The sequence below is a fragment of the Urocitellus parryii genome, chromosome X, assembly GCF_045843805.1.
Source record: "Urocitellus parryii isolate mUroPar1 chromosome X, mUroPar1.hap1, whole genome shotgun sequence".
Lineage (NCBI taxonomy): Eukaryota > Metazoa > Chordata > Mammalia > Rodentia > Sciuridae > Urocitellus > Urocitellus parryii.
Genome location: NC_135547.1, coordinates 102,237,132 through 102,257,482, shown reverse-complemented (window position 1 = coordinate 102,257,482; position 20,351 = coordinate 102,237,132). Strand labels below are relative to the sequence as shown.

Below are 20,351 nucleotides of genomic sequence, written 5' to 3'. Positions count from 1 at the left end.
CAAAGATTCATTGCTGAGAATAAGTTGTTAAGCCTAATGGTATGCTTTGTAATAAGTACCTAATAATACAACTGCTTATTTGTTCCACAACAGTTAATTAATAACTAATAATAAGGTTAAACTTAGAAAGGTAATTGTTTAGAAATAAAATTAAATTTAAAATTACATTTCCAAGAAAAAGTTTTTACATTAGAAAAAAGTGTAAATTAGTGGCATAATTCTACTAGGCATGGTTTAAAAATATCCCTTCAATTAAAACTTAAACTACAGAATAGACCCATAATTGCTTATATAGTTCTCTTCACTTATTTCTATTCATTGAGATAAATACTAAATTTAATTTCTCATTCTATTCTATAAAATATGGTTTTTTGATAATCATACAAGGCTCTACAATTGTTTTTACCAATGATTGCCCAATTTCTATTTGTTAAAAGAAAATAAAAGTGTAATAAAACTTTGAGAAATGAATTGGAGGAAGGAAAAATATGCTGAGTTTATAATGGATTGAAATGAGTAAGAATAGAGAATATCTATTTTCAATTCCTTTTTTTATGATAGTGATTGAACCCAGGGGTGCTTAATCACTGAGCCAAATCCCTAGCCCATACACACACACACACACACACACACACACACACACACATACATTAGACAAACACACACGGGCTGGGGATATGACTCGTGTGTGTGTGTGTGTGTGTGTGTGTGTGTATGTGTGTGTATTATATATAATTCCATCAAAATCTTTTTAATCTTTTTTTCCCAGAAGGGTGTTCACTGTCAAATTAAAACTAAGATAATCTGGATTTTTAATTTCAGTTTTTTTTTATTGGTTGTTCACAACATTACAAAGCTCTTGACATATCATATTTCATACATTAGATTCAAGTGGGTTATGAACTCCCAATTTTTACCCCAACTGCAGATTGCAGAATCACGTCGGTTACACATCTACAATTTTACATAATGCCCTATTAGTAACTGTTGTATTCTGCTACCTTTCCTATCCCCTACTATCCCCCCTCCCCTTCCCTCACATCTTCTCTCTCTACCCCATCTACTGTAATTCATTTCTCTCCTTGTTTATTTTCCCATTCCCCTCACAACCTCTTATATATAATTTTGTATAACAATGAGGGTCTCCCTTCATTTCCATGCAATTTCCCTTTTCTCTCCCTTTCCCTCCCATCTCATGACTCTGTTTAATGTTAATCTTTTCTTCCTGCTCTTCCTCCCTGCTCTGTTCATAGTTGCTCTCATTATATCAAAGAAGACATTTGGTATTTGCTTTTTAGGGATTGGCTAGCTTCACTAAGCATAATCTGCTCTAGTGCCATCCATTTCCCTGCAAATTCCATAATTTTGTCATTTTTTAATGCTGCCTAATACTTCATGGAGTATAAATGCCACATTTTTTTTTATCCATTTATCTATTGAAGGGCATCTATGTTGGTTCCACAGTCTAGCTATTGTGAATTGTGCTGCTATGAACATGGATGTGGCAGTATCCCTTTTAAGGTCTTCAGGGAATAGTCCGAGAAGGGCAATAGCTGGGTCAAATGGTGGTTCCATTCCCAGCTTTCCCAGGAATCTCCATACTGCTTTCCAAATTGGCCACACCAATTTGCAGTCCCACCAACAATGTACAAGTGTACCCTTTTCTCCACATCCTCGCCAGCACTTGTTGTTGTTTGACATCATAGTGGCTGCCAATCTTACTGGAGTGAGATAGTATCTTAGGGTGGTTTTGATTTGCATTTCTCTGACTGCTAGAGATGGTGAGCATTTTTTCATGTACTTGTTGATTGATTGTATATCCTCCTCTGAGAAGTGTCTGTTCAGGTCTTTGGCCCATTTGTTGATTGGGTGATTTGTTATCTTATTGTCTAATTTTTTTAGTTCATTGTATACTCTGGATATTAGGGCTCTATCTGAAGTGTGAGGAGTAAAAATTTGTTCCCATGATGTAGGCTCTCTATTTACCTCTCTTATTGTTTCCCTTGCTGAGAAAAAACTTTTTAGTTTAAGTAAGTCCCATTTGTTGATTCTTGTTATTAACTCTTGTGCTATGGGTGTCCTATTAAGGAATTTGGAGCCCGACCCCACAATATGTAGATCGGAGCCAACTTTTTCTTCTATCAGACGTAGAGTCTCTGATTTGATATCAAGCTCCTTGATCCATTTTGAGTTAACTTTTGTGCATGGCGAGAGAAAGGGATTCAGTTTCATTTTGTTGCATATGAATTTCCAGTTTTCCCAACACCATTTGTTGAAGATGCTATCCTTCCTCCATTGCATGCTTTTAGCCCCTTTATCAAATATAAGATAGTTGTAACTTTGTGGATTAGTCTCTGTGTCCTCTATTCTATACCATTGGTCCACCCGCTGTTTTGGTACCAGTACCATGCCGTTTTTGTCACTATTGCTCTGTAATATAGTTTGAAATCTGGTATCACTATACCGCCTGATTCACACTTCCTGCTTAGAATTGCTTTTGCTATTCTGGGTCTTTTATTATTCCATATGAATTTCATGATTGCTTTATCTATTTCTACAAGAAATGCCGTTGGGATTTTGATTGGCATTGCATTAAACCTATAGAGAACTTTTGGTAATATCGCCATTTTGATAATGTTAGTTCTGCCTATCCATGAACAGGGTATATTTACTTCTCTCTTTAGGGTTCTGTAGTGTACATTGTATAAATCTTTCACCTCTTTTGTTAGGTTGATTCCCAAGTATTTTATTTTTTTTTGAGGATATTGTGAATGGAGTGTTTTTCCTCATTTCCGTTTCAGAAGTTTTGTCGCTGATATACAGAAATGCCTTTGATTTATGCATGTTGTTTTTATATCCTGCCACTTTGATGAATTCATTTATTAGTTCTAGTAGTTTCTTTGTAGACCCTTTCGGGTCTTCTAGGTATAGAATCATGTCCTCCGCAAATAGTGATAATTTAAGTTCTTCTTTTCCTATTTTTATGCCTTTAATTTCTTTCATCTGTCTAATTGCTCTGGCCAGTGTTTCGAGAACTATATTGAATTGAAGTGGTGAGAGAGGGCATCCCTGTCTTGTTCCAGATTTTAGAGGGAATGCCTTCAACTTTTCTCCATTCAGAATGATGCTAACCTGAGGCTTAGCATAGATAGCTTTTACAATGTCAAGGTAAGTTCTGGTTATCCCTAGTTTTTCTAATGTTTTGAACATAAAGGGATGCTGTACTTTGTCGAATGCTTTTTCTGCGTCTATCGAGATGATCATATGGTTCTTATCTTTAAGTCTATTGATGTGGTGAATAACATTTATTGATTTCCATATATTGAACCATCCTTGCATCCCAGGGATGAATCCTACTTGATCATGGTGCACAATTTTTTTGATGTGTTTTTGTATTGGATTCGCCAGAATTTTACTGAGGACTTTTGCATCTAGGTTCATTAGAGATATTTGTCTGTACTTTTCTTTCTTTGAGGTATCTTTGTCTAGTTTTGGAATCAGGGTGATGTTGGCCTCATAGAATGAATTTGGAAGAGCTCCCTCTTTTTCTATTTCCTGAAATAACTTGAAAAGTATTGGTATTAATTCTTCTTTAAAGGTTTTGTAAAACTCCGCTGTATACCCATCCGGTCCTGGGCTTTTCTTGTTTGGTAGTCTTTTGATGGCTTCTTCAATTTCATCCATTGATATTGGAAAAAATTTTTTTTTAAAATTTAAAAAAACAACAAGAAAGAAAAATGAGAATGAAAAAAAAAAACCCAAATCCAAAAAAAAAGAAACTAATAAATGTAGTCTTAGAGTTTGATTAACTTCTCTTCCAGTAGGTGGATCTGTGCCCACCAGGCCAAGCTTCTCCTGTCAATACGTGGGAACCAATCACTGTGCAGCAGCTCCTCCTCCCAGACTGGGCGAGTCTCCAATCCTGAGTGCCTAGGGCCTCCTCTTGTGTCTAGTCACTTCCCCACTTTTCCTCTAGCCAGGCCCCTCTCAATACTGGCTACACGCCAGGTTTGCTGTTCCCAGGAGCCCTGTTTTCATGAACGACTGGGCACACTCTCCCTGTTTGCCATTCCCTCAGACACTAAGTTTGTAGAGCTTGGGGCTGAGAATCCTCAGCGAATTTTACTTGCCCTCTGGTAGCCATGCCCCTGGTAGCTGGTGCAAGAGACCTCAGTTGTCAGCACTGGTGGGAGCGGTAGCTGGGAGTACCGCGCTGCTGGTCCTGCGCCACTTCTGATTCCCTCGGTCTGGATATCACTCACGGGAGAGCTGGGAGGGGCCCTTAAGGTATCCCCGATGTGTGGAGAGGGAAGGCTAGGGGATTACACACCTGTAGCCGCAGGTTTCAATGAAGTTCTCTCCTTCGCCGCAGTCTGGTGATGTCAGTTCTCTGCCATGGTGGTATCTCTTGCAAATGGCGACAGTTCGTTTCCCTTTGCCGGGTGACCAATGCAATGGGTGGGTCCTTACTGTCTCTCCCAAGCCCCATTTCAAACCTGTGGCCACTACCTATGAAGGCTCGGTTGGCATTTACCTCCGTAGGATCAGAAGGGATGACTAGTTGTTTCAGCTGGGTGGATTAGTGCTGAGTCGCAGCTGTTTGTCTGCGGGAAGCAGGCGAACGGGAGCTTGAATTCAGCCGATCCGGGCTCAGTGTGTGCTCTGAGAGGCCCAGACTGTTCGCCCCAGATCCACGTCAGCTCAGCAATGCCTAGTGATCCTGAGCAAACAGATTTAGGCTGTTTACGACTCCCTATGCCCACACAGCTGAAGAGGTCAGAGACTTGATCTCTCCGCGCCCGATGCCATGTTGGATCTCCTTAATTTCAGTTTTAATTGTCTTTACAACAAATAAAATATGGAGACTACCATAATTCAATTACACAATATTGGTAAACATTGATCTAAGCTATTTGATTATGATTCATGGCTAGGAACACATGGTTTATGTACAAAGCCTTGTTTATGTTAAGTTCATAAGGAAAGATCAAGGCCAATTTATGAATTATTTCTGTAAGTATATTATCCCTAGTTTTAAAAATGAATACCAATCTTATAAAAGTAAATTTTAATTTAACAAAAATCCCAGATAGTGACAATTTTTGACGCTAACAACCTTAATCACACAATATTTAGTATTTTACATATTAAATGTTCATAGGAAAATTTGTACCTGGAGAATTATGATATATAAAACAAAATTAAGAGTTTTAAATGAGACAATAAATAGAGCATTAAACATTTAAAAAAATTTTAGATGTTGATGGATCTTTATTTTATTCATTTATTTAAATATAGTGCTGAGAATCAAACCCAGGGCCACACATGCTAGGCACTGAGCCATAACCCCAGCCCTGAGCATTAAACATTTCTTAAGAAGTAAATATGTCTAAAGAGTAACCCAGGATCAATAAGTTTTCTGAAAGCTAATACAGTTCTGTTATTTACCCCTTTTTCTTAATTTTGCAGAAAAGCTGTTGAAAATTTACCATTTTAATGGAGATTTTGAAAATATTTTCTTGAATTTTCCATTAAATTGTTTTATACCTCTGTGAGGTTTATTTCTGATACCACCATCTAGAATTTGTTTGACTTTATATTTATGTTTTAAGCCAAAGTTACTTTAATACTTGGGACTAACCTGTCAGTTTTAAAAACTATTTCCTGGTTAATCTGACATCTTACATCTTGTATTATAGGTATAATTTCATTTTCTGTTAAAAGCAGAGATGATGTTGAGTCTCAGGAAGAGCCAGATACAGATCAAGAATTCTCCATTCAAAAGTCACCATCAGAACTATCTCCCATTTTTCTTGAGGAAGACTCAGGTAAATTAATTATGATGAGAGTTTCATGATTAGTCTGCACAAACCTTCATCATTATTCACTTTTAAATAAAATATATACTTCACATACATAAACATATACAAATTTGTGTTGCATATGTCTATAAGAATTTTATTGTATTAGTTCAGGATTAACTTTATATAGCCTACTTTCTGGATTTTTACTACTATTACTATCAATAGATTATAATACTTCAGCTTGAAGCTGCCTACCATAAGTGAAAAGCATTGCATATTTTTCTGTTACTAAAACAGAAAGTTTTTGATAAAATATTAATGAGTTGTGTTACTTTAACAATGTGATGTGGTTTTATTTTAATAGAAGATCATGGTGATCATTCTCATACCAAAGAAATTAAATGTTATTGTTTTACCTTCCTATATTATAAAGCTTTGTTAGAACATTGTTAAACATCATATTTTTTAATAAGTCCAAAGGAAAATGTGATAATGGAGAATTGGAGTAGTCAGGACAGGTTTCCTGGAGAATGAGTTGTTCTTTGGTGAGTAGCACTGACTTAAGAGGTTATTAGAAAGAGGTGTTCACTAAAAGCCAAGTTGAGACAAAGAGATATACCTAAGAAGACATTTTTATTGAATGAATTTGTATTAGCCAGAGTTCTTAAGAGAAATAGAAAGAATAGAATTTCCCTCCCACCCCACCCCCCGTCCTGCTAATCTCTCAAACACCCCTATCTTTTTGGTTCTGTTCTTCTGGATAGCCTTGACTAATATAGTACCCATTCCACAGATGGATAGACTGTTGAGATAGTTTGCCAAAAAGATCGTAAGATAATGGTGGTCAAGTTGAGATTGGGGTTTGAAACCTGGTCTTCTAATCTCAAGTAATTCTGCTGTTCCTTGTATTTACAGAGAGCCACAAAAAATAATCCCCTTACTTGTAGATACTGTTTCTCTTCTCTGTGAGTTCAGTGTGAGTTAAAGCATTGGAAAACCCCAGATAAAAATGATTGTGAGCTACCTAGAAGAGGAAATAGTTTTTATTTTTAAAACTTTGGGATTTTTTATTGAGGGTGAGGGGAGTTACATTTAAATGTCACAAAAGTACCTTCCTGAAATTGAAGGAACAGTTCATACAAATGTGAGCAGAATTTTCCTTCATAATCTCACATCAGTATAAATGTGGTGACCTTATTCTGTGCACATTGATGGTTATAAGGAAATGAACTGGTATCTGCAAAATAAATAAGCACAGGTTCAGAACATGTAGGTAAGTTTACCCTTAACTTTTCACAGGTATTTGGAATCAGAACTTACCTAGAGCTCTTCTACTACTCCCTTTAGCTCATTGCTCTGAATGCTTCCCAGATACATCATTTGTTTTTCTTTTTTTGTACCAGTGATGAACTCAGAGGCTCTCAACCACTGAAACTCATTCCTAACACTTTTTTTTTTTCTTTTTTGAGACAAGATCTTGCTAAGTTGCTTAGGGCCTTACTAAGTTATTAAGGCTGTCCTGGAACTTGCAATCCTCCTGCCTCAGCCTCCCGAGCCACTGGGACTATAGGCATGCGCCACCATGCCCAGCTCAAATCTACCAACTTTAAGTGTTATTTTTTAATAAATAAAGTATTAGAATGGGACGTAATATAATAAAATGTAGTACAATAAAGATGGTACAGAACAGTATAGTGCAATAAAATACCATCATGTAATTCAGTACAATATGTCATTCAATGACATTCTGTGTCACACAATGCTATACAAATACAACATAATGCAGTACAATGGAAAGTAATATACTTCTGGAGAAGATTTTCAGAAAACAGAAATACTGTGAATCTTACTTCATAGATGAGGAAATTGAAGCCCAAAGGGGTTATTAACTTACCTAAGTAAAATAATCTAACCTAACAGTTTTTGAAATTTTTGAATCATGACAATGATAATGTGAATATGCATATGATTTACTATAACTAAAGGGCATCTTAAAACATGATGAGTTAGCTCAACACTGGAAGACAAATAGTATCAAAATGAGAAGTTGAAAAGATGAGGGGAAAAAATGGAGAGGAAGAAAATGAATTTGATCCATGTATAAGATCCTGCTATGCGGGAACTTAGTGGTGGAGCAGGGTTCTAGTTTCAGGGTGAAGGGCATGGCTTTGGACAACAGCAGTGGCAGAATTGCCTGCTTTTTCTAAAAACCATCAGGAACCTAGATGTAAACATCATTGTCTCATTACTTGGTGCAAACCCGTTTCTAGATTTCCTTGAGCTGAATTGCTAACACCCTTTCTCATGCTCCTAAGAAACCTGAAATTTCACATACCTGACTTTCTCCTCAGTCTAAATTCTTATGATACTGAAAATGTACCCTTGAAAATTTTAATGCATTTTTTAGACAATTCTGTTTTCAAACCTATGAATGTTGGGACAATTAGAATAAAAGTTTATTTCTTTAGAAGACTAATTCTTGATTTAAGAGTAAAGCATTCTTAAGTGTGTTTCAGTGGAAAACTTAGTGAGTTACTGGGACAGACATAGGACTAGGAGATTTGATAAGATAGTCTCATGGCCATGCAGGACAGGGATTCCCTTATTGCTCACAAATTGTGATGAGAGTGACTTCTTATTCTTCCCTCAGCTCTCTTGACAAACGAATCCACTAAAAAGAATTTAACAATTAAGTCTATTCTTGATTCTTAAATTTGTATGTTAAATATAGGATTCTAAAGTCTATATTAAGAAGCACTGTTTTTTTTTTCCTTAAGTTTTTGTTTTGTTTTGTTTTCAGATGATAATTTTAGCAATTTAAGAATCTGGTATCACCTTGAGATCCATAGCTCTCCTAGACCACCTCTAAGCACCATTGAAATGCAGTGTATTGCTCTGGTAAGAACCCATCAAATGTTCATAAATTCTGTCATTTGGCAAACAGAGCTTTTGTTGTATATTAAATTTTTTGTTGTATATTAAATTTCTAGCCCCTAAAAACATCTTTATCAAATGAGTATATTGAGGTAAATCATTTAATCATAGCAATTATAAAAAAATAAATCCAGTACGATGTACCTTAAATGTTTTTGGAAAACATCTTTTAGTTATATGACATCTTATAATGACCACTCTAATTAACATTCTACCTACGTGTGTCAAGAGTTAACAGAACAAACTTAATCTTAGCCTACATGCTTGTTCTCACATATATGGTAAAAGCAGATTGTGCTTTCTACATTCCTTTATTATTGATTATTCCTGGTTTCTACAGTGGGCTTTTCACTGAAATATTTAGAGAAACTGGCATAGATTTGCTATAACTGTGACTGAGAATAGATTTTCTAACATGAATTATTACTAAATCTGTGCCCAAATTTATTTAGTAGTGTCAAATATCAAATACATAATAATACTTTAAAATACTTTAAATGAATATGTTGATCATTTGCCCACCTGATTTCTGGGTAAAATGAATAGTATCTCAGAAAAGAGGACATTCAAACTATAAGTTTAAAATGGGAATAGAGATGAGTTGAATATATCACACAAACTAACAGAGGTAATTCTAAAACTACTTATAAGTATCTGGATTTTAAATAAAACATAAGGACAAAGTTAACTGATACTGATAATGTTTTAATTAGATGTAATTGCCTTATTGTTTATATTTGAACATTTGATCATGATGAAATAAATATTATTTTCACTTTCAAATATGCAGATAGATTTCTTCATAGAATTGACTAGTCAGAATTTGGACTTTGGCTCCAATACATAGAAAATAAAGAAGTGTTTAAAATACTCTTAAGACTATACATTGAGCATTTGCCCACCTGATTTCTGGGTAAATCTCCATTGAGGCATAGAAAAATGAATGGTTAAAATATTGAAATGCACTCAATTAAGGCTTGCAAAAGTATTATCTTCTAAGTAGAAAATAATTTAATATGATGATGGTAGGATCATTTTACTCAATGAAATGCCCTATTTCTTTGACCTATTTCTGTAGCATAAAATCTTTCTTAAAGTATATTTTTAAATGACATGAATTTAGCTACACAGCCTCTTGCTATGGAAAGTGATTACTGAATTAAAATGCATCTCTTTATCAGAACATAAATGAAAAAATTTTAAATGGGCCCTGAAGAAATTGGAAACATGAGATAGTACCTCAGAAGAGAGGATATTGACTTCCTTATTGACTATGTGTTTAAAATAGAGATAGAGATGACTTGAAATGTATAAGATAAACTAGCAAACAGATCAAACAGATGTAATTCTAAAATCACTTATAAATATCTATTACATCTTCTCATTAAATGGAGCATTATGTGTTCTTCTCTCCATAAGGATTATTAATCCTTTGAGAAAATACTTATAGAAATTGAAGTTTAGTTAGCCAATCCCAATAAACCAAATGCTGAATGTTTTATTTGATATAAGGAGGCTGATTCATAGTGGGATAGGGAGCGGGAGCATGGGAGGAATAGATAAAATCTAGATAGGGCAGAGGGGTTGGAGGGGAAGGGAGGGGGCATGGGGTTAGAAATGATGTTGAAATGTGGTGATCATTATTATCCAAAGTACAGGTAGGTATGAAGACATGAATTGGTGTGAATATTCTGTGTATACAATCAAAGATATGAAAAATTGTGCTCTATATGTGTAATAAGAATTGTAATGCATTCTGCTGTCATATATAAATTAAAAATTAAAAAAAAATAAATTGAGGTTTCTATAACTTTCAACTTTGAATGGTGAAGATTGCCATGCAGGTTGAGAAATGTACAAACCACAGGGTACTTCATGTGTCTATGTAAGAAGACTGAGCAAAAAATGAAAAGAAGCCACCACTTGTCTCTTTTAATGAGACATTTCCAATATGTTTTCTTTTTTGCAATTAAAATTTGCATTACCCTTTCATGAATATATTACTTTCATAAGTGATGTAGCTGCTAGATTACTCTGTGACTATGTAGTAATGTTTGCTGTTTTAATTAAATATTCACTTTCAACTGAGGTTGGTGGGAATGGGGGAAGTCTCTCAACTAACTCTACTCACCTAGGATCCAATGAAAGTGATGTGTTGCTAAGTCATTAAGTTTTCATTTCTAATAACAGAAACTTACTCCCTCCTTAACTTTCAGATGTGAAGATTTATTTGATAGAGATGATATATTTTCTTTTAAGTAATGCCATCAAATAAAATCTTTGTGCATTTCTTGAAAAATATATTTTCTTAGTACTTTTACAAGTACACTAAAATTTAACCCAATTTGGACTAAATATGAAAAATGTATAAATATAAGCATGGAAGATTATTTTAAGTAAATATTGTATCCATCCATATTCCAAAAAATTCTGCAAAGATTCATATTTGTATAAACTCTTACCTCTGTTATGCTGCTTATACTCTTATTTATCAATTTTAAAACATTGGTTGGCTCACAAAAGATATAATGCTTTTTTCCTAAAGTTATAGAGCTAATATATGGCTTTAATAACTGCTTAAACTTATAGAGTATTTCCTGAATTATTTACTTATTAATGAATTCTTAATTGGCCTTGCATAATGTCTATGGATTTAAAGAACAGCAGTAATTATCCACTTTTATTTAAACTGACAATGGAGTCAAGGACATGACCTAGAATTAAACTATCTGCACTTCACTGAAGTATCTCACAGAGGGGACAGGGGGTGTTCTGCTCTCCAAATCAAGTCTTGCAAAGGAGAAGAATGCTTTTAATCAATTTCTCTCTTTCTCTCCCATTCCTCCTTCTCTCCCTCCTCTCCTCACACCCTTCCATCCTCTCTTTTTCCCTCCTTCCTTCCTATCTTGCCCATTCTTTTTATTTTTTCTCTTTTTTATTAGTTGTTCAAAACATTACAATGCTCTTGACATATCATATTTCATACATTTGATTCAAGTGGGTTATGAACTCCCATTTTCCCCCCGTATACAGATTGCAGAATCACATGGGTTACACATCCACATTTTTACATAATGCCATATTAGTGACTGTTGTATTCTGCTACCTTTCCTATACTCTACTATCCCCCCCCCCCCATCTTCTCTCTCTACCCCATCTACTATACTTCATTTCTCCCCCTTGTTTCCCCCCCCTTTCCCTTCACCTCCTCTTATATGTAATTTTCTTTTTAGTTTTGCATCAAAGTTACCTATACTGGCCAAACCCTGTGCTCTGAAGACTGATTCCTTTACTGATTTGGATACACTAATTTTTCTTCCAGTAATAACTGAATAGAATTTCAACACACAGAGCTCTTCAAGAGATTTTTTTCTGCTTTACAGCAAGAATGTTGGCCTGTATTTATAGACTATCTACATGGCCACAATGAATCATTTTGATACTCCTTCTTTATAATCACTTATATTTCTGTTCTGATTAGATACTGTGTTAACCAGGGTGACTTGCACATGACATTGGACTAGGAATTCAACTGCTAACTCTTCCAAAGGCAGTGAGATCCACCATCAGACTTTGTCTCTACTCTCCAGTAAACTCAGTCAGATTCAACTCCTTTTCAGTTATGACAAGGGTTTTTGCTTCCTTCTTCCTATGGTTACAGTAGGCTCAAGAGGGAACTAGCAGGGACACCATCACTCCAATATCCAAGATGGAGGGCATTTGGTCCTTACCATCATGTCTTAACATCAACAATATAAGTTTTACTTACTAGTCATTGAATCTCAAGGATTTTTTTCCCCATCAAATTTCTTGTGATCCCAAAGATGATCAGAAGAGCATCCCCAAAGCTTCCCAAAAGCCACTGAAAATGTCTCTGAAAGAGCTGGAATGGGTTGTGTCTTCAGGAGGTAGTTTAAGTCTTGAGTAAAGTTGTGTATTCTGTCCTTCCCACTAACTGGAAAAAATTTAATTTCCTCTTTATTGATTATAAACCTGGCTAGGCATGCATCCTTCAAAAATGATGGTTTATCTCATAACATTAGAATCAATATATAATAAAATTTAAAGTATATCAACAAAAGTTTATTTTAGAAAACGAAAGAGGAACTTTCCTCCCCTTGCATTCAGGCTGTAGCAACCCTGTTCATTGTACAATGAGTTTAGAAGGTTTTAGCATTAGGCATTAGGTGGAGAGGGAAGGCGTTTGGGGATTGACCTGGGTTAATATGACAAACCATTATACTATTATTCTTTATGAGGAAAACCTAACACTAGCTTGTAAGATAAACTACTGAATCAATGATTTTGTTTACAAGTACTAATTTTACATAATCAACAAAGAAGGCTTTTCAAAGACTGGAAATTTTGAAAGGGGAAGTTATGACTATTGTGAGATATCTCTATATCTCTGAGTAAAAAGTGTTCAGAGGATGGAAAGGGAAAGTTCACATAAGAAGATCACCACTTCTAATACCTTTTCATATAAGTGTTCAAGTCAGGAGTACATTAATTAGTTAAAATCAACATCACAACTATCTGAAACACCATATTTTCAATACAAGTTCAGAAAACATTCCAAAGTTAAAGGTGAATAATTTTTGGATACTCTGTCGCCATAAACAATTCCTGCCTCTGCCTTCTTCCATAAATTCAGCAGAGGAAGTGACTAAATATAACACTGGATTTATTTATGCAAATACAAATGCTTGAAGAAAGAAGGAAGGAAAGAAGGAAGGAAATAAAAAGAAGGAAGGAAGGGAAGAAATTGAAAATACCCACTCATTGTATTTAGAATTACTGCACACTGGTTCTTTAAAGCATTTGAACTGTACCTGAGCACTGTTTTCTTAACTTGTGACAAATACTATTCTAAATGGCATTCATGCACCTGCATGCATGCACATACACACATACATACACACACATAAACACATAAGTATACAAACACACAAACACAGACTCTTTTCTTAAATAGTTAACTAGGAATACACTTCCTAGGGCTCTGTCCCCTGAAATTACATATATCACTATTCATTGCAGCTTCTCATAGTTTTTTCCCTGAGGATATAGGATATATCTGAATACAGATGAATAAACCCAAAGATTCTTCTAGTGGTTTCTGACTTTTTCACAGTCATATCCTCAGTGTACATTTACTCTAACTGATATTAACAGCTAACCTTGATAACACTTTTATATTCTTCATGCTACAGGTCAGTGGTGGTTTGGGGGAAAAGGGGTAAGACATGAGGCATGACTTTTCTGCATAAAGTAAAGTGCAGATGGGAGTAGGAGAGGAATGACAATGACATTTCTATTTTACAGCTGCTTCCCTGATTCCTGAATTATGAACTACTACTACAATTAACTTTTCAATTTAGGAAAATTATTGAGAAAGATTATAGTTATCATTTCCTCTGAATTACATGATACTTTCAAAATGCCCTTTAGTTCAGTTTGTTTATTGACTTGGTAATGTTTTCAAATTAAATAAAATTAAAATTGAAGATTTCCTCAATAATATACTTTCCTTAAATTAATATTATTATTGTGTTTTATACCTCAGAAATAATCCTTTTATAATGAACTCATGATTATCTTCTGAGAGAGGATATAGTGAAAAATATTACCTGCTGGTACATTTTGAATTGACATTGACTCAATTAAGCTTTTATGGCCAAAAACATAATCTTTATTTACTTGAACCCAGCAGGAAGTGATGAACTTTTCAGTGCAAACACTCAGTGAATTAAATTTTTCTTCTTGGAGAAGGTATGAACTGGCAACCAAGTGACAAAGTTAACCAAGTGATAAAATAATAAGGTGATAAAGAAAGAAGGCAACCTGAATTAATTTGAGATTTTTAAATTCCCCAAGTCATGTTTAAACATGATGATTTATTATTTTGTTAAAAGTTGTGATTGTCCAGAACATCAAACATATTAATAATTGATTTATATACAAATACAAAATCTTTTTATAAGTTACACATTTTGTTTTTTAATGAATATTTAATAAGTGTCACTATTTTGGGCACTGTTTAGATGCTCAGGAGTAGTAATGAACAATACAAGCAAGGTCCCCATTTATGGGAGTTAGAAAACATTCTAATGGAGTTAGAAAACAAACAAAATAACCAAAATGAGATATTTCATAGGAAGTTTTTCTGTCGTTTGGATTTTCAAATAAAGTCACTAACCTGAGAATCATATGTAATTCTTTGTCCATGTTCTGAAAAGCATGGCTAAAATTTATCTAAAAGTCATTAGGGAACATTAGAGTATTTCTAGCTGATATAACAAATAAACCCCAGGTTTTCAATAGTTTGATATAATAAAAGATTTAATAATTTAAGAATCATATATATATATATATATTCCTGATTGGTAGGTAGCATCCTCCATGTTGTGATTCAGGGAGCCAAGCTTCTTCCATCTTGTGATTCCTTCATTCTTTAGGGACTCAGAGATTCCTACATATAGTTGGAGGAAGAAAACTGAGAGAAGAGAATTTCCACTAGGTTTTTAATTGTCTTGGTCTATAGGTGACACTTCACTTCCGTTCACATACCATTGAAGAAAAGTAGTAACACAGGTATAGCAGAGTGCAAGAGAGTTTGGGACATTTAATCTCTGATTGGACAGTTGCTGCCTAGTATTATCTTCATTATGTGAAGGGGGAGCACAGAAATTTAGTGGAAAGATAATGTTTCTGGCATATCAAGGGAGGTGAGAAATCTTTTAGACTATTACCCATTTCTGGAAAATATATGTGATGGTCAGAACACAACAGTGGGAGTATTTTTCAGAAAGAAGATACTAAAAATTTAATGTTGCCTGACTTTTTGGAGATTTTCTATAAACAGAAAGGACCACAAAGGGAAGAACAATTGTTAGAATAAAAGGAAAATGCACTTCCACTCCCATAAGATAAGACCTCATGGATCAAAGTTTATTTGAATCAATGGAAGGTGGCTGGGCCTGGGCTGGTGTGAAAGGACCTAGCCTAATGATACATTCTATTAGTGTGGGAAACCCCAGGAGAAAGAGTCCACAGAGTAATTCAAAATAAAAGAGAAGAGGAACCTACCAAGTCAATTGGAGAAGATCAACCAGCAAAAATGAATGGCCTCTGTTCTTTTGCCTCTCATCTAATATACATCCTTTAATGTGAAGCAGCCATATTAGAATGATGATTGCAGGAGAGAAAATGAGAATAAAAGGCTTGAAAATAGCAGGTCATATATACCTTCTCCCCACAAATGATCTGAAAAATTACTAGATAGTCTTGAGGATGAAAATGGTGTGCCAGAGAAGAAAGATCAGGAAAAGCATTCAATAGGGTAAGAGATGAAAGTAATGATTGAATTTGGGTTTTTAAAAATACCTCAAAATGAAACCTTTTCACACTAGCAAACATCCCTGAGATAACAACAGGGGGTGAAGGAATCCACAGATCCTTTGTTAACTTTGAGAGTAGTCATGGAAGAAACTTGTCAGGTTTCACACCACCATTCAGTGTACCCATTACTGTTACAAGAAATGAATGAGATAAATCTAGATGGTGATAATACTATGAACAAAAATAGTCTGAAGTGACATTGAGGGTGGCTTGAAGACTGGGGCAGTGTACCTGGGAAGAGAGAATAGTAAATGCACAAATACAAAATGAGCTTGGTAGGAAGGGACCTGGCAGGGAGAAGAAAAGAGCCTTGCGAGACTGGATTTTGAACAAAAAATATGTGAGGAGATGACTTGTGATCAGGTTGTCCTTGGTGCCAAATCTCCTAGTGACTCAAAGAGCAAGATGAGAGATTTTTGTCCATATGCAGTTTAGCCACTAGAAGATGCAGAAAGGGAAATAAACTGACATAAATTATGTTTCTAAACTTCTCAAAATGTTTTTTATATTGTAAGAAAATAATATATATGTAAATAAAATTTAAATGCTGAAAATATCTTACATTTGTTTCTAAATATACACATGCATTCATATTTCCTCAGAAAAGGTTTATAATGCAAAATTCAATATACCTGTTAACACATATTTTAAAATAGTATTTCATTATTATATGTTTGAATTTTTCATCATTCTAAATTCCAACATCTTGTGAATGTTCTTTCTGTTTTAAAATATTGATTTCTATTCCACAGGATTAAATATGCATATTTTAGTCATTTAATAAAGGAACTTGAGAAATGGAAGCAATTTTTAAAACAGCAATTATGTTGGCTAAAATGTTCCTAAAGTACAAGCAAGAGAAAAATATTGGATACCTTATAAAAGAACACTCTCTATTGAACCTAAAAGAACCTATGTGAAGATGAAAGACAGCTTTAGAAGTCCTCATGTACAGTCATTACTATTTTACTTGAGTTTCAAAACAAATTAGTCAAAACTGAAATATGTTTTTTAATTCCAAACATAAATTAACCTTAGAAGCCTACTCATCAAAGTAGAGGAATATGCCATTGGCAAGACAGATAATAGAGAAATATTTCAAATTTTTTAATAAAGTGTTCACATAAATTCACCTGACTCTGTACTTCTCATTGAGAAAGAGTTATTTATTATAAAATTGAATTGAGGATATGGCAAGCCACTTTAAACAACACTTAACCATTTTTTCAGATGCAATTATTTTATGTTTTATTGTTTATTTATTTAGGATGATTATGCATTTATGAAATTATATAGATAACAAAGCAAAGTGTTCCAAAAATAAACATAAATTTTGTTCACCTCATAAAATAACAATGACAAATTTCCTTCCTTTAAGTAATTAATCACATCAAAATATTTTAAAAATATCTAATTTTATAATATTAAGAAATATTTATAGTTAAAAAATTAATCTTGTCTAAGTTTTTTCACAATGGTTTATCAGGTGGATATTTATAATACAAATTATTCATATAATACCACCTTTTTAAAGTGTCATTTATGTGATTTTTATCTGTTTCAGCTTGGAAGAAAATTATATTCGAACCTTATGAAAATTCAAAATATTATTATACTCAAGTTTAAAGCATTTTCGACCATTATTAGAAATATATTGGATTTATAGGAACTTAAAACTTTTGATTATAATGAAACATTTGTTTCTGATGAGTCTATTGCTGTTTTTGAGACTCCAGAGAATTTAATTTCAGAGCTTCTCAAGAGATTGTAGTACCCACAGTTCTAAGCATTCAGTGATTACTGTCTGAAAGCTGCTCTCTAAAGGATTTTGAGGATGTTGTCTAGACCTACTGAATAAGAATGAAGTGGTCAGTTAGTGATATTTGTTATGGATGTGGCAAGGATGCTAAGGAGGAATTATCATATAAGTGTCTCATAGTTGCCATTCCCTGTTCCTACTCTTTAGATCCAAACAACATTAGAATGTTATATCCTCTCTGTAACATGAGGGCTTGCTCCTCTTAGATGGGTTGTAGATAACAGAGAAAATTGTAGATTTGCAGTGGTTTTGCTTTATTTTCTGTTCAAGGCTTATATGTGATAAGACCTAGATAGTTCTATATCCCAGTATTTTATTCCTCCTTAGACCAGGGTCTAAATATCTAATGCATAGGTCTCAAAATGTGAGTCTGTCAAATCTAGCCTTATTTTTTTAAGAATTAGAATGTAATAAAACAAAGTATCAGAGAGCATCACATATAGTAAGAACAGGGATTATTTTGTAAAACGTTTGTGATGTGTGTAGATACACAGGACTGTACTGAAAATTGAGTTATTCTGGGTTATGATTAAACAGGTTGAAAATCAGGGGCTTAGATTCTAGTATTTTTCCTTCTGTGAAAGATCTGTAGCATATTTCCTGAACTGAAAATGATCTTCACTGAAAAATATCTGAGTAGCAGTCCAGGACAAATGTTTAGGCCAAAATGTTTCATTTTAGTTTTCTATCTTAAGCCCTAGGGAAAGTTTCTACCCAAATTTCCTTCCTTTATGTTTTTGTGAGTTTGATCCTTGGAAACATCATAGGAGTCTAAGTCTGATAATAGTTTTACAAAATATGTGAGATTGCCTAGAAAATGAGTGAACTCTAACATAATCAAGTTACTGCCAAAGGAAACACTGAAAAATTGACCTCAATAGTAGTAATAATACTGGTAGAAAATATTTTAAATATAATTTTATAAATAGATGTCTTACCATTTAGCCACATGGATCTCTTTGTACTGTTTGCTGTTAAAAATAATAATCCTACTGTTTACCAAGATTAATAAAGAAAGATGTACAAGAAATTAAAAATGAATAAGATATATTCAATTGTGGATCAAGAATAAAATATAACAGATGGACTCCAATAATAGTTTTCTTTACATTTGCTTTCATAGAACAATGACTATGCTGACACTTAAAGCTGATTGTTTTGCATTTCTAGGAGACTGTTTCCATTGAAATACCTATCTCTAATCCAAAAGAAAAAATTATCCACATAGATGTGAAATTAACAAATGATGCACTTAGTGGACTCCAGGAACTCACACTGAATCCATTAGAGTGTGTTAACTATATTGTCTGGTATTCTCCAGCAACAACAGGCTATAAAGAAGAAAGGTATGACATGAATATGCCATTATTGTTTATTATTGACCCTTTGAAAATAAGATTTTAAAATTCTTTCTTTACATGCTTTAATACTATTTCCTGATTAAAAGGTGGAGTGAGCTTTTGTTTACTTCAGTGTGAAATTATTATTTATTGGTATATTAAGTTAAGTAATTCCTAAATTTCTTCTTTGACCCTCTATTACACTTTTTAGTAACCAGATCATTCTGAGTGCAGCAACTAAACCAAATGAAACTTATTTCATGAGGACTAGGGACTAAACTTTCAATTTCCTTGAGGAAAATTACTCTTTATATTTTTTTCACAATTAAGTAAAAGTCATTCACTTGGAGAACAGAGATAAAGTTAAATTAATGTTGTTACACTATAGTGAAAATGTACACATACATACACAAATACTACTAGTATAATCATGATTGTTCTTATAGAATGATAATTGTGAAAAACTTTTGAATTATATATTCATATATGTAAACACACAAAGATATAATTATCTCAAAAATGTACTGAAACAATCAACTTTATTTGTTTCAATAGTAATATCCAGGTTACGTATTACAGTTTTCAACTTTGTAATTGACTTAGTATTTGTGTTTAATGTATTCCATCATTATATTCCATGAAATATATTCCATGAAGTATATTCCATGACGTGCTTTTTTGAGGATAATTCATTTTGTGATTAATTCATTAACTTATCTTAATAAATAAAAATTGGATATATTTATGGTATACAATGCAATGATTTGAAATACGTATATACATACTGTTCAATGATTAAATCAAGTTGAATGCCTTACCTCCTCACATGTTCATCATCCGAGAATACTTAAAATGTACTCTCTCTGCAGTTGTCAAGTATACAACATTGTTATTAACTACAGTCATCTTGTCATAAAATAGATGAACTTAGTCTTCTAGTCTAACTGAAATATCATTATCCTTTAACAAACTCCCCCCACCAACCATTCCGTCCTAGTCTCCTGCAACTACCATTCTACTCTCTGCTTGTGAGTTTGAGTTTTTCAGATTTAC

At 33.8% G+C, this 20,351-nt stretch overlaps 1 protein-coding gene across 1 annotated transcript in view; it reads left to right on the top strand.

Annotated features, from left to right (window-relative positions):
- The window catches only part of Cfap47 (cilia and flagella associated protein 47), a 416,223-nt gene that overhangs the window by 289,468 nt on the left and 106,404 nt on the right, over positions 1-20,351 (top strand). Inside the window, 3 exon segments of the mRNA XM_077793662.1 lie at positions 5,700-5,828; positions 8,605-8,702; positions 19,129-19,304. Of these exon segments, the coding sequence (XP_077649788.1) occupies positions 5,700-5,828; positions 8,605-8,702; positions 19,129-19,304 (403 nt within the window).